Genomic DNA, 15,796 nt, shown 5'->3' on the forward strand with positions numbered 1-15,796 from the left:
CTAGTAAGAGAACTCTACATGTCAACAGACAAAGTGCAGCATTAATAGCATTCAGTGAACATGTGTTAAGTAGTGTTTTTAAAAATCTATTTTCCTGTTAAAAGCAGTCAGCACCTGTTTCTTCCATCTACATCCTGGTCTGCTAGTGGTTGTGTTCTTAACAACTATGCGGTAAGTTACTCAGACCTCCGAGGGCTTGGAGGTCAGACAGTGAAACTGTATCCCTCTGCTTGAAAGAAGCGGGATGCCGGGGGCAGCGATTTCGTGACAGAGCGGTTCTGCGAACAATTAATTTTCGGCAGCGGTCGACATTAACAGCACCCAGTATTTTTTACTGTGTTCTGAATCTGACCGTATGCCGTTACAGTACGGTAAGCTAGCTGTCCCGGTACGTTCTTCAGATTTTCAGTAAAAAGTCATGGAAGTGTACGGCTCTGTGGGTTAGGAGTTGGGTGGTCGCTGGTCCAGATCTCATGGTCTCTAGATGAGTCACATATCACTGTAGGGCCCTTCAGCAAGGCTCCAGGGTGCTGGATAAATGGAGGATCCTGCACTCTGACCCAAAATTTTGCTCTCACCTTACAGTATGTGTCACATAGGAGCAAGATGGAATATGCCAAAACTTAAGAATTCCTATCTACCTATACAAAAGAATTATTATGCTATGAGTGTGCATTTAACTTTAAGATCAGACGAGGGCAAACAGCCTTAAAAACAAAGTCTTTTTTTTTTTTTAATAAATTGAGCAAGTATGTTTGTGCAGAAGTACAGTATAAAAGAGACTTTCCCCAGGGGGGTTAATAAAGTAATTATGATTCTAATTTGATTGAAATGTGGCTGTTGTCCAGAGTACATATGTTCCCCAAGTCTGTTTGTTCTTTATTAGACTTAAATGTCGACTTAAAAAAAATCAGCACCACTGAAAACATGAAACAGGAGAGAAATAGGAATGCGTTAGGAGAAACTGGAACACATTGGGAGGAACAGGAATGCACTGGGAACGCATTGGGAGAATAGGAACGCATTGGGAGAAATAGGAATGCATTGGGGAAAACAGGAATGAATTGGGAACACATTAGTTGAAATAAGAACATGTTGGGAGAAATAGGAATACATTCGGAACACATTATGAGAAACAAGAATGTATTGGGAGGACATTGTGAGAAACTGGAATGTGTTGGGAGAAATAGGAACGTATTGGGAGACATAGAACCAAACTGAAAGAAAGAGGCTTTGGCAAGTCACAGAACAGCCAGCTGATATAAAAGCGGCTGATGCTCGATAACACATGCAAACATTACATTACCAAATTAAAGATTATACTGGGGGGAGTAAATGAAACGGCTGGAAAAACCCAGTGAAAATATTTAAGTACACCGAAAAAAATTCTGATGGCTAGAAATCAATAAGGTGATGACAAGAAAGAGAAAAGAAATAGTGCAGACAGGTTCCAGGGGTCACTGGACGAACAGGAAGCTTTCTGAAGCTGCATCTTACCTGTCTGCCCGAATCTGCACCCCCACTGAAATCGAGGAACAGTGTTGCTCTTATGAGTGAATTACAGGGATCTCTTCCCTGATTCACTCATCCAGCATGAACACTGATCACTGGCAGTATTTGTACAAGTCATCTTTATTACATGAAGGCATACTGACCACATGACACAGGAATATGTACCAAGCACATCTACAGCTACATACTGACGTTTAAAAAGCTTCAATAACAAAGCCACAGGATGCTGATTACCTGCTAGAACAGAAACATTCTTGTTCCATTTCTATGATGCCAATGGCCGTAGTTCATGCTTTATAGTAAAACAACACCTCTTACTTGTTCTTTTGAATGAGATCATGCTATTTACACATTTTAATTTACAAATGAAAACTTCTGCTTCATGGAGACATAAACCTCCAGATCCATCATGATATCAGGGTCTGAAATGTCACAATAGACTGCTTGAAATACAATAGCATGATGAAAAATAGATCAAAGGAACTTTGGAAATAATGACACAAAATATAAAGTTGTATTGTAAGATTATTACTTGCATTCTACAGTATATGTGTCACAACAATGAACATGCCCTTTGGATGCTTGAAGACCCTGACAGAAGACAGACAGTTCAGGAGGAACCAAGGAGTCAGTGTGGACTTAATGACACATTAATGAGAATAATACAGCATATGTGGCAGGTTTGGTAGATAAGGATTGATAATAGTGATCACCGACTCTGCCATGAAGATCATTAGCAGTCTAATATCTCCTGTCCATATAAGCCCTCTGACTGCTCCAAGCCAACAACAGCTGCATATGAATAACAGCTCTCAGGAGAGCTTTCAGCAGCACCAGGCAGAGCTGGAATGTGACGAGCAGGACTCAACTCTGGCAGATGGGCCGCTCTTATTGGCAGTGACATGCCATTCCCTCCTGGGACAACTCAGCAGAAAATAATCACGAGTATTATTCATTCCAAGCTCACAGGCTGACTGTAGCTCTGCTCCTCGATGATCTTTGCAGGGTTCGCCTCCAGCGTCTCTCAGTCACCTGGAAAATGTAGTTATTTCTTTCGTCTGGCACAAGCCTTGAGAATCTCAAGCAGAGACTTTTGTTTGATCTGTTCCTGACGCCCCCATGAACTTGAACGTCTCAAGTGCAACACTCTCGCTCCAGCTGACAGTGGGGAAAAATGAGAGAGGGGTAGGGTGCCATCTTCTCGATGTTGACGTACGCTGTGTTCAGGAGGACATAGTGCTCTCCACTAAAACTGGAGAAAATTGCAGTAATGCTGGAAACGAGCTCTGCAAACGTGGGCCGCCGCTCTGGCTTGGGGTGCCAGCACTCAATCATGGTGTTATACCTGTTGGAAACGAGGAGGCCTTTTTAGTGTCCTAGCAAACGATAATTCTGAGAGTTATACTGCAGTCAAATCGAGGGAAGGCATTTAGTGATGGTCGGCATGGCGACGAGCAAAATCACCACTATGGAAAATACACTATACATTACAGCATTTCCTGCATTATTCAAAAACAGATTTAAGAAATGGCTATAATATGACGATTTACCAGAAAAATGGTCATCAAAGATTTTGTTACATTGGGAATTTAGGGTAATATAGGACAATCGCTTTCAGGTTGCAGGTAATAATCTGTACAGTCCTTTCCTGTTTAATGTGGATGTTGTGCGTCTCTTACAGGGAGTCGGGGCAGAATTCCGGCTGCAGCAGACGGCGCCCCTGCAGGAGGAACATGGTGATGTCGAAGGAGCTGACATCGGAGTAAGGAGGGGCTCCACGGGTCATCAACTCCCACAGCAGCACGCCAAAGGACCACTGAGTGGGAACAAATCACACACATCTCCATGGTTACTCCACAATTACTCACACATCTCCACTGTTATGCCATAGTTACTCAGATCTCCCCTGTTACTCACACATCCCTTTGGTGACTCGCACATCACCACAGTTACTCACATACTACCTCCATTACTCACAAAGTTTGCAGTGTCACATGTCTCCACAATTACTCACGTGTCCCTGTAATTATGTATATCTCCACAGTTACTCACACATCCCTGCAGTTACATACCTGTCCCCAGTTACTCATACATCCCCACACATACTCACAAGCCTCAGACATTACTCAGAAAAGTTACTCAGACATTCCCACTGTTACTCACACATCCCCAGTTACTCGCCAGTCTCCACAGTTACTCACATACTGCCACCATTACTCACACATGACCACAGTTACTCATGCATCCCAGTAGATACTCAGACATTCCCACTGTTACTCATACATCCCTAGTTACTCGCCAGTCTCCACAGTTACTCACACTGCCACAATTACTCACACATCACCACAGTTACTCATGCATCCCAGTAGTTACTCAGACATTCCCACTGTTACTCACACATCCCCAGTTACTCGCCAGTCTCCACAGTTACTCACACATCACCAGTTACTCATGCATCCCAGTAGTTACTCAAACATTCCCACTGTTACTCACACATCCCTAGTTACTCGCCAGTCTCCACAGTTACTCACACTGCCACAATTACTCACACATCACCACAGTTACTCATGCATCCCAGTAGTTACTCAAACATTCCCACTGTTACTCACACATCCCCAGTTACTCGCCAGTCTCCACAGTTACTCACATACTGCCACCATTACTCACACATGACCACAGTTACTCATGCATCCCAGCAGTTACTCAGACATTCCCACAGTTACTTACATGTCCCCACAGTTACTCACCAGTCCCCACAGTTACTCACACTGCCACAATTACTCACACATCACCACAGTTACTCATGCATCCCAGTAGTTACTCAAACATTCCCACTGTTACTCACACATCCCCAGTTACTCGCCAGTCTCCACAGTTACTCACATACTGCCACCATTACTCACACATGACCACAGTTACTCATGCATCCCAGCAGTTACTCAGACATTCCCACAGTTACTTACATGTCCCCACAGTTACTCACCAGTCCCCACAGTTACTCACACACTGCCACCATTACTCACACATCACCACAGTTAGTCATGCATCCTAGCAGTTACTCACATGCCCCCATAGTTATTCACCTGTCCTTACAGTTACTCACATGCCTCCAAAGTTATTCAGTTACTCGGATTGCAGTTCCTTGTCCGTCTCCACAATTACTCACACATTGCTGCCATTACTCACACATTTCAACAGTTACTCAAACAACCCCGCAGTTACTCAGACATTCCCACTGTTACTCACACATCCTTGCAATTACTAGCACACCTCCACAGCTACTCACATGTTCTTGCAGTTACTCACATACTTCTGCAGTTACACTACGTTTTCACCAATGCCAGGGATGGATAGTTCAGGTCCAGAAAGTAAATATCCAGACCAAGATTTAGTTTCAACCAACTTGGTGGTGCTCAGAGATACTCTGTTACTCTTTTATCATTCTGACATAAATTGGGTATGTTCAGACAGAGAGTCTAAACAGGTCTCTATGTTAACTGCTGAAAAATTAAAGAATGTGCTGAAATGTTACATAGTTCACTATCTTCTGATTCATAGATTTAAAGGAACCGTTTCTAAATCTTCCCCAAGGCGAATCTGCAGCTGTTGAATTGTAATTTTCTCCAACAGACAGTCCACAGTGCTTTAAACATTGTTGAAATGAAGGTAAGGAAACGTCTAAAACAGAGACACTCCTGTGTTGTTTCCAAAAGTATTGGTGACCTTTAGCCCTAAAAACACAGAGCACAGTGTGACCAGTCTAACGACTTGAACAGACAGACTTGATGTACGGAGCATCTCTGGCCTGGAGGTAAAGCTACTCACCACATCTGACTTGGGGGTGAACTTGTGTGTCTGCAAGCTCTCTAGCGCCATCCACTTGACAGGCAGCTTGACGCCGCTCTTGTTGTGCACGCTGTAGTACTCCTTCTCGTAGACGTCCCGTGCCAGCCCAAAATCGGCCACCTTCACCGTGTAGCTCTCATCTAGCCTGGGGGGAGGCGGTAGAGTGCAGGAAATGAGGTAATTCAGTGACCAAACTGACTTCCTGTAAAGGGCCTGAAAACACAGACTCACTTCCTGTTTCAGTCACCACTGAATCCATGATGGGGGTGCTTTTTGTGGCTGGCCGGTACTCACATGCAGTTCCTGGCCGCCAGGTCTCTGTGCACAAACTTCTTGCTGGCCAGGTACTCCATGCCTTTGGCTACCTGCAGCCCGAAGCCCATGAGGTCTTTGACCGTGGGGTTCTATGCAGACAGAGCGACAGTCAGAGGTCAGACACAGGCAGTGTGCTCACCTGCGTACGCGATCAGACTGCAGACACATGAAACACACATAACAGACGAAAAGCAACTGCAGAATAGTTCAAAAATTCAGTATTTATGGCGCTCAGGATGCAGCAGCTTTAACGGCTGGAGAAAATCAGGACGGAAAGCGAAGCTTTCAGCCAAAACTAGTTATGAAAGGAAGACAAAGGACTACGAAGATGAAAGAATGTTTCAGAGACGGACAAGTGAAAAGCAGCACAGGGAGACAGAGCAAATCAGAAACAGAGAGGTCAGCTGCAGGAAAATGAAAGGAAATGAAATGATGAATGAAATGAAGAATGAAATGGCATCCCTGTTCCATTTGTGGTAGGTCAAAACTGTATTGATAACAGTGTCAACCAGTAAATATCTTTAAGTTCAATGCATGCAGTTAAGTACCATGCAGTTATTTCATTTTAGGGAAGGACGGAACCTCCGGTTTTTAGCTCATATAATTCTGTGTTAAGTAAAATGTTATGGTGGTACAACTGAAGCCACACTGTTACTGTGACAGCACACTGCACCGTCCCGAGGGTGTCCCGTGCACCTCGGGGACACACGCTGGCCTACATACGTGCTTCTCATCCCGGATGAAGTTGCACAGGTCACCGTGCTTCATGTAGGGCAGCACCACCAGTGGGGAGCCCTGAGGGGGCAGGCAGATGCCCAGCAGTGACAGCACGTTGGGGTGGCTGAAGTCCTTCATGATGATACCCTCCCTCAGGAACTGGGACACCTCCTGCAGGTCTGTGATCCCTGGACGACACCGGCAAAGAGGTCCGCTTACCCCCCATGCAAATCCCCAAATTTCTACAGCTCTCACTCAACTCAACAAACAACAACAAGCCCAATTAAAGTTTAGCAAAACACAAGATTGCAGCAGTCAATATTCAGTATCCATGACTTTCAAAACCTGCGGCTAAGACTTGGATATATTTATAAATCCTGACTAACAAGTAATACCCACACTGCACCATTATTTTACCCCTTTCTATTCAAGAAAAGAACACTTGAACAAAATAACTACAATAGTATTGAAATCTCATTTCTAAAGCTGTTGTGTTTGCCTAGTATACTCAATGTACTAGGCAAGCTTATCTAAAATATATAATTTGTAACATGAATTCTAATGAAAAAGAATCTCTGTAACAGTATCTCCAGATGATACTGCACAGAGGAGCAAGGAGCAGTTCTGCGATAGCAGGGCCTGTGACCAGTAGGGCTGCTCTCGTGATCCCTTGACCGGCAGGGCTGTGGGTCGCGATCCTGACTGGTACTCACTGTTGAGGGACTTGACGGCGCAGTGCTGCTTGAGGCCGTTTTTGTCCAGCAGAGTCCCATGGAAAACACAGCCGAAGTGTCCTGGATGACACAGAGGGGGGCATTAACACACACACACATAAACACGCACACACACACATTTGTATTTTTATCTTTGCGGGGACTCTCCATTCATTTCTATTGGAAAAACCCTAATCCCTACAATGACAACCTTAACCCCTACCCAGCCCTAACCATAGCCATATGTAACCAAACAAAATATAAGACTTTTGGCATTTTTAATTTTTTGATTGCAGTCACAATTTCATAGCAAACTGAATTTCCCCTTGTGGGACCCGAATAGGTGGTCCCCAAAACGCCAAAATAAGAGGCTTTTATCACATTGTGGGAACATTTGGTCCTAACAATGTAATATATACATGATGTATGTTGGGAGGGAGCACAGCCATGCATGTTTGTTGGGAGGGAGCACAGCTCTGCATGTTTGCTGGGAGGGAGCACAGCTCTGCATGTTTGCTGGGAGGGAGCACAGCTCTGCATGTTTGCTGGGAGGGAGCACAGCTCTGCATGTTTGCTGGGAGGGAGCACAGCTCTGCATGTTTGCTGGGAGGGAGCACAGCTCTGCATGTTTGCTGGGAAGGAGCAGACCTCCGCATGTGTGGACACAGATGCCAACAGGAGGCCCAGATGTGGCTCTTATTTCATTATGCACGGTGATGAAGGGCAGCTTTATACACACACATAAAAATAATAAAGCATGAAGCATCTCCTAGGCTGAGATCACGTTCCGCACATGCCAGCCGGGTCAGGTTACTGCGTCTAGCACAATGGGCCTGCAATCTGAGACGGTGGCAAATCATGTGACACCGCACAAAGTGCCGGCTCTCCACCACGCAGCCCCACATCACACGCGGACGTGGGCAGAAGTTTATCTGCAGCAGTCGGACAAAGGAGATGCCTTATGGAGAGGTAATGAGGCCCACAGGCAGGCTGGCCCGGGACGCCTAGCAGAGACATCACTGAAACACCACACCATCTCTCTCTCAGAGCCGGCAGGGGGGTGCTGTGTGGTTCAGTGGATTAGGCTGTTGTGCCTGTGATCAGAAGGGTGTCGGTTCAAATCCCAGGGCCAGCTGAGTGATTTCACCATTAAGCCCTTGAGCGTGGTTTTTAGCCACCAGTTCCTCCAGTGACTGGTTGACCTTCATCTCTCAGGCATAAATGTTCTTCATGTTTGTCTAAAACTATGCTTGTCAGTCAAAGTGTGTTTAACCAATTTAAAACCTCTCCCAGTAAGTCAGCCCAGTATCTGTAGCGATTATCCAACACATTGACACATTTTTTGATTCAACCACTAGCATGCCATGTGAGGCTAATCAATACTTCATTAAGTTAATTAATTGAACTGGTGGTGAAAGTTAAATTCATGGAATGGCTGGGCTGCCCTTGAGCAAAGATTTGGGAACCACAGTGGTGTTCATCAAGACCTCCAACATCTCAGTAACGTTTTTGGAGAAGAGATGAAATTCTTGTTGGTTTATTGTTACTGCTAATTTGTGTACGTTCTAATGTTAAATTGTGTTCTTTTTTGCTGAGCAAATACACACTTAATGCCATGATAAACAGCTTTAAGCTTTTCCTTTGACCGCCTAAGACGTTTGCACAGCACTGCACGTCGCTTTGGATAAAAGCCTGTGCTAAATAAATAAAATGTATGAGAGAGAGATTTGCATCTGTGCTGCTGGACGGCACATCCACACTGCAGACGGGGAACAATGGTGTGTGGCGTGGTGCGTGTGCTCACGTGCGCGTGTCCCCACCTCGCCCGATGACCTCGTTGAGGTGCAGCAGCAGGTCCTCACAGGCGATGACCACGTTCTGCAGCTCGGCCATGAGCTCAGGGGGCAGCCCCGCCAGGTCGATGTGGGCACCCTCTGGCCTGAGGGGCAGCACCACGTCCCGGTCGCTCTCCGGCAGCTCCGAGTGAACATACAGGGGCATCCTGCAGGACTCTGCCTGTGAGGCGGCTGGGCTCTGGTCTGGAACAGTTACAATAATTACAATTACTATATAGCATGTGCTTTTATCAGCAATTGGGATTAAGGGACTTTCTTAGGGGCTCAAAGGTGAAATCATGGGATTTGAACCGATGACCACCTGATCACTGGTACAGGGTCCTAACCCGCTGAGCCACACACCGCCCTCCACAGGTCAAAGGTGTAACAGGGGTCAAAGGTGAACTCGAGTGAGACTGAACTAAGGAGGATGGACTCCCAACAAGCATGAAACCTGAGCCCAGCCTGTGGATTAAACTACATTAATGTTTCAGAAAGAACAGCGAGTGGACAAAAGATGGTGACATGCATGAAAGAAGATCGTTTTTTAAACGGGGAGCATAAAGGCAGGAGTGTGGAAAAAAAGCGTACCCTCGAGCAGGGTGGTCCTGTAGTCCACTGACTCATGGGAAACCATCTCGTTGGTGGGGCTGATACTCCTTGCGTTAGCCAGCATGTCCAGGTGGGGGATGTGAGCCCGACCGTCGCACCAGACCATCCCTACCGCCACATCTGCAAGGGGGCAGGCAGTGTTACGCGGTGACACGGTGACAGGAGAGCGGCTTTTCACAGTGACACAGTGACAGGAGAGCAGTGTGACATGGTGACAGGAGAGCGGCTTTTCACAGTGACACAGTGACAGGAGAGCGGCTTTTCACAGTGACACGGTCACAGGTGAGCGGCTTTTCACAGTGACACAGTGACAGGAGAGCAGTGTGACATGGTGACAGGAGAACAGCTCTATACAGTGACATGGTGACAGGAGAGCAGCTCTATACAGTGACACGGTGACAGGAGAGCAGCTCTGTATAGTGACACGGTGACAGGAGAGCAGCTCTATACAGAGACACGGTGACAGGAGAGCAGCTCTGTATAGTGACACGGTGACAGGAGAGCAGCTCTATACAGTGACATGGTGACAGGAGAACAGCTATACACAGAGACACGGTGACAGGAGAGCAGCTCTATACAGTGACATGGTGACAGGAGAGCAGCTCTATACAGTGACATGGTGACAGGAGAGCAGCTCTACACAGTGACATGGTGACAGGAGAGCAGCTCTATACAGTGACATGGTGACAGGATAGTCACCAATAAATTACCAATAAAGGCTCAGAAAAATAACTTTAAAATAATCTTGACTAAACTGGAACCGCTGAAATAACTTGGGGGCGCGGGGGGGCGGGTGTTACGCAGGGGGGGCGGGTGTTACGCAGGGGGTATCGGGTGTTACGGTGCCGCTCACTTACCCTCGATTCGCTTCTTCTTCCTCATCCAGGCGAAGGTGGCGATCAGCAGCAGGAGTAGCAGGCTGACAGATAGCACCCCCCCCAGGAGGCCGCTGTAATCCTGCCCCTGGGCCAGTGCCACCCTCCCCAGGATCACGGAGGAGCTCGCCTGCTTCCACTGCACCGCCGCAGTGCCGGATCACCGGGCAGACGCATGCAGGGAGAGAGAGGGGGATGCATAAGGATGAGTGTGAACACATAAGATGCATCACCATTCAGGTTTGTTCTGTATTCTGTAGCCTCGCTGCCTAAGACCAATATGAACGGTCAGCAAAGGAATCATGAAAATACGTAATCGCTCATCATTTCTGCAAAGTTACTTCTGTCAAGGCCACGGCACTGGGAAGGAGGGCGGTCAGGCGGGCGATATTGCTGCGTTTTATCTTCAGCGGTAGAAAACCTTATTACATGTGGGCGGGAAATTAAATTGCGTCCGATCCTTTGAAGTAGCGCGGCTCATGAGAGGCAGCATATTTGTCAGAAAGACCATTAAGTCAAGAAAAATCGGACTCCACAGAGACGGGATCTGCCTTCTGGGAAAATGCCCGCCCGTGAAGGCAGGTAAGGACACGCACACAGATCACATGCTAACAAGCTACAGCTGCCTTCAGCATCTTCACAGAGCTGGTCAGAGTGAAGGCAGCTGCACATATACTGTAAAGCACTAGTCCAGAAGTCTGGAAGATCATTGTTCACCAGCACTGGGGCTCCTGGCCCTGGGTGTGGGCCTCTTCTCCTCATGCTTGTCCTCTGGGTTAAGAAATACGCAGTAGCTAAAACATTATATTTTGTTTGCCCTCAGTGTGTGAAAACGTGCCCTGTGACGGACTGGCATTCCGGGATTCTCGTACGTCCTGGTTCACCATCAGGGATAGATGGATAAGGGATTGTGTGTGGATGGATGGATGGATGGATGGAGGAGGGATTGTGTATGGGTGATGAATGGATGGGGGGATTGTTTATGGATGGATGGAAAGATTGTGTATGGATGGATGAATGCATTGTGTATGAGTGATGGATGGATGGAGGGATTATGTATGTATGTATGGATGGATGATGGATGGATGGATGGGTGTGTAAAATGGCAGCCAGAAGAGCCGGTAGATGACACGTGCTGAAGGATTCTGGGGGGGGAGACCCACCTCCACCTCCAGCTCCCTGGTGGCCATCTTCAGCTCCGGCGGGACGGTGCACTCCAGCGTGTTCCCCACCAGGAAGATGCTCTCGCAGCTGCGGTTGCTCACGCGCAGGACCTCGCCCCGCACAGCCTCCTGGTCCACACGAGGCACCTGCGGAGGAGATAGACGGCATAACAGGAGCCATCATTCATAGAGGGGCTGACTTTATCATTAGCCAATGATGCGCTTTGAATAGGTGAGTGACAGGGGAAGGGGCACACTGGTGGCCAATCAGCTTTCAGCTGGGGCCAGTGCTCTTGTAGCCCCGTCCCTGTATTTGCCCCTGCCAAGAAAGGCCTCAGATTTCGAGCCTAGTGGACCATTCCTGCCTGATCACTGATTGCACATGAAGCAGAATTTAAGCATAAGACATGATAGAAATGAGGTTCTGGTGCCATTCGGACAGATAAAGGTTGGCTCAGACTGCCCGGTTCTGGTTTCCTAACACAGCAGACGGCATTAGAGGGACAGATCGCATTCCTGCGATGACAGCACAGGCTTCTAGGATTGGACACACGATTCAGGGCTGCACCTGTTCCCTCCCTGTAGAGGGCCAGCTGGCCCGGCCTCTTTCTAATGGCGCATATTCCTGAGCTTAGCTGAAGAACGAGCTGAGTGTCGACCAATCAGCACACACAGACAAAGAGTTTTCATGAAGGTTAGACATATCCTGAAAGGCTTCGCCTTGTAAACGTGTTGGGTTTGTGCCACTCACAAGCATAACGAGGACTGACTAACACAATTTTTCCCGTAGATGACCTGATGTTAGTCACGCTCAAATAAAACCGCAGAAAACACAAACAGCGCAGACCTTATCTGACCAGATCCCCACAGCTGTGACAATATCAGTGCCCCCCCACCCCCCCTCCAGATCGAGTGTTGAAAGCACGGCAAATCGCATTAAACAGTACAATGCCGGCTTCCTGTTTTGATTGAATATTGTTTCCTGAGCGCGCTAACGGGGGAAAACTGAGTTACCTTGATCTCCAAAATATTCCTGTTGCCTTTCGAGGTGACGGTGGGCTTCTCAAACTCCTCGAACTTGGGGTCCTCCACGTACATCAGGTTGAACTGCTTGGTCGAGAAGCCATCCAGGACGAAGGAGACCTTGGTCACCACTGGAGGCTGAAGCTTGAGGTCCTTCAAGGAGGGTGTGGTACACAGGATCACGTGTTTGTCCTCGCTGAGCGTGCAGGTCTAGACGCATAGAAAGCAAAAACCGTTAGACTGCTAAGCATTGAGCACGAGTAACATGGTTCTGTGCAGGTAACACAGACACCAAGCTGGGCACATATATCATATACAGGTTACCGGAGGGTTTTATCACAAGACCACCATCTGCAATCACTCTGTTTCTACTTTTCATTTGTTTTCCTTATATTTCATGCAGACTCACACCTGCTGAGTATGAACCGAGGTTTGGCAAAGTTCTCACTGCAGGTGTCCAGAACCTCCAGCCCGGGGGCGATTCCAGGATTTTTTTAAGGTGGGAGGGGCATAAGACAGGCCATAATTCATACAGAAGGGCTAACCTTATTACGAGCCAATGAAATGTTTCAAATTGGTGAGTGACAGGAGAGGGGCACTCTGCGGGCCAATCAGCTTTCAGCTGGGAATAGTGACCCTCCTGCTCCAGCCTCATTTACAGCCCCTGTTCTCCTCTTAGAACAATGATGTCAGTTTTGTTCCACCCACCGTGGTCTTATCCCACAGCCTGCTATGTACAGCCATGATGAGAGCCTACACTAAGCAGAACAGGCCCAGAACATCTGTCCGAGAAATCAGTAGGGCGTTTAAACAGCAGCATGCAGCTCCGGCAGGGATGAGATGTTGAATATATGGACGCATTTCTCACACGCTTCCGATGGAAACATCCTCTGCCAGTGTATTATGAATGAAGAACAATCACCAGCGAGGGAAACATCATCTGCCCTTTTTTTCCACCACTAGTCATTAGATCTCCAGCCACATGGAATTCCGCTGCTAAAATACCTGGAATCTACGCTTACATTACATTTACAGGGTGTGCTTCACATCCTGTCCATAGGCTGTGTTTTTGTCATCTCTCTAAAAGGCTTTGCGTGTTTGTGTAACAGAAGGGAGCAACTGCACCCAAGAACAGATAAATAAACCCCAGCGAAATGAACTCTGTTGGCCAATCTGGTTCAGCAGCCTCACTGGCTGGAGATCACAGTCTTTCCAGACAAAACTTGTACCAGGTCCCAGTTAAGCCATTCAAGGTCTGCGCTGGTAAGAGGTAAATATTTGAAGTGTAGCTGCAAACACTGTTACTGGAGCCACTGCAATTTTCTTCAAGATGTATGCATACATGCATCTGTCTGTCTGTCTGTCTGTCTGTCTGTCGTTTTCTTTTGTTCATCGTTCACCAAGAGAGACATACCCTGCCCAGATGGGTCACAAACACTGCTGCTTATTATTATTTCTAAATGAAAGGACTGATGTGCACATGCATGCAGTGCAAATGCCTGGTTATTACGTGTGATGTGGTGCGCAGTGCAGGTATCCAGTGCAAATTCTATCCTACCTGATGAATTACTCTCTGCCTGAGATCAGGTGTGATCAGAGATCAGTTAGGATGCAAAAACTGCTGGATTCCAGCACTCCAGCATCTCGGAGGCTTATTCCTGTGTTTGGTTAACACTGGTTAAGCCAGGCTTAGGAATTCACTGTGGATGAGACTAGCTAACTGCTTCAGTCATTGTTTGGGTTAACCTACTAGAAACTCATGAAAATCCGAATAACTGGTTATTTAGCTAAAACTATTACATGTTTAGTTAGAAGGGACGACGAATCCCACCCATCTGGACTTAGACTTAGTGTCTCCCGTCACCAATTAACAGTTAATTAACAAAAGCACACAGGCAGGTCCATTAAGCTATGGCTATGCTGCACCAAAGATAAACAGTTTCTCTAGGTGCACAAAGACCCCACAGCTAAAAAAGGGCACCTTCCAAACTGCCATTGTGCGCTGCACGTGTGAAACTCAACACAAAAACCACTAATTTGGCACCTCCAGCAATCACACCTGAGCTGATAACATGATTTACAGCCAAGCGAGGCGACCGGCTCTGATTACAGCACCACAGAAGGTGTCTGCAATGCAGAAATCCACACAAAAACAAAACAAGAAACATCATTCATCACAGCGCGCTTAAGCAGTTATCGGATTTCAGAGAAATTACGAAGGTACTTCACATCGTGCCTTAAAGATGGAAGATAAACTTACATTCATTACTGTCATTTTACTACAACAATAACCCCGAGGACTGAATCATACTGCACCGAATCTTACACAGTACATGACGTCTCACATTTGCTGATATACCTCCTCTACTTTCCTGAGGACAGCTTTAAGTCATGCAATGCTGGTACCTTCATGTCCTCAAAGCTGTGAAAATACCCTGGAGGACCTGCTGGAGCCGTAGAGAATGAAAGGGCCATTTGTGGATGATGCATGATAAGAGGATGGACTCAATACAGAAGGTCTGTGTGTTTGGGGAAAACATCTCCCAAGTCCGTACAAAACAAGCCCAGACGAGTCATGAGGCCGAAGTTGGCAATCTCACGGAAGACTCCAGAAAACCACCCCTACAGTCCACAGGTCTGCATCCCTCCCCCCACTAACATGGGAGAATTTGGAGCAAGTTTCAAGCTATTAGATTTCAAAACAACTGCAATGAAATCCAAGATGCATAATTGAACTTTTTATGATACCCTTTTACACCCTGAAGAAAGAGCTGAATCTCTGAAGGTCCATTAGTGCCCTCAAGACTGAGGAGCGTCAGGAGGTCCAGCAGCACTTGGACAAGCTTGACGTGTGGGTCCTGCACATTCATCACTTCATACTATCACACGTAATTACTGTGCCACACAATTACTAGCCTCTGGTTCTTTAAACCACTCGCATTTATCTTAACTCACACATTACTGACTAACTGACTAACATGTAGACACAGTACATTTTTATTGCTTTACACATGCTACAGATATTTACGTCTTTACTTTTTTTTCCCGCATATACTCTTATCCAAAGCAGCGTGCAATTGAAAAAGCAGGGTCAGGCAGTTCTTGGAGTAATTGGCGGTTAAGGGGCCCAACAGTGACATCACACTACAAACCTAGGGATTTGACCAAGTGACCTTCCGATCGCA

General features: G+C 46.8%; 1 protein-coding gene across 1 annotated transcript in view; it reads right to left on the reverse strand.

Annotated features, from left to right (window-relative positions):
- Nucleotides 1-1,614: 1,614 nt before the first annotated feature.
- met (MET proto-oncogene, receptor tyrosine kinase) overlaps nucleotides 1,615-15,796 on the reverse strand; it is a 32,321-nt gene continuing 18,139 nt past the window's right edge. Inside the window, exons 11-21 of the mRNA XM_023809086.2 lie at nucleotides 12,603-12,821; nucleotides 11,589-11,735; nucleotides 10,408-10,564; nucleotides 9,530-9,670; nucleotides 8,924-9,142; nucleotides 7,104-7,184; nucleotides 6,397-6,578; nucleotides 5,653-5,762; nucleotides 5,338-5,503; nucleotides 3,192-3,328; nucleotides 1,615-2,857 (exon numbers count right to left, since the gene is read on the reverse strand). Coding sequence (XP_023664854.2) covers nucleotides 2,647-2,857; nucleotides 3,192-3,328; nucleotides 5,338-5,503; nucleotides 5,653-5,762; nucleotides 6,397-6,578; nucleotides 7,104-7,184; nucleotides 8,924-9,142; nucleotides 9,530-9,670; nucleotides 10,408-10,564; nucleotides 11,589-11,735; nucleotides 12,603-12,821 — 1,770 coding nt within the window. The 3' untranslated portion in view covers nucleotides 1,615-2,646. The remainder of the gene's footprint in view (nucleotides 2,858-3,191; nucleotides 3,329-5,337; nucleotides 5,504-5,652; nucleotides 5,763-6,396; nucleotides 6,579-7,103; nucleotides 7,185-8,923; nucleotides 9,143-9,529; nucleotides 9,671-10,407; nucleotides 10,565-11,588; nucleotides 11,736-12,602; nucleotides 12,822-15,796) is intronic.

This window comes from Paramormyrops kingsleyae, chromosome 1 (assembly GCF_048594095.1).
Source record: "Paramormyrops kingsleyae isolate MSU_618 chromosome 1, PKINGS_0.4, whole genome shotgun sequence".
Taxonomy (NCBI): domain Eukaryota; kingdom Metazoa; phylum Chordata; class Actinopteri; order Osteoglossiformes; family Mormyridae; genus Paramormyrops; species Paramormyrops kingsleyae.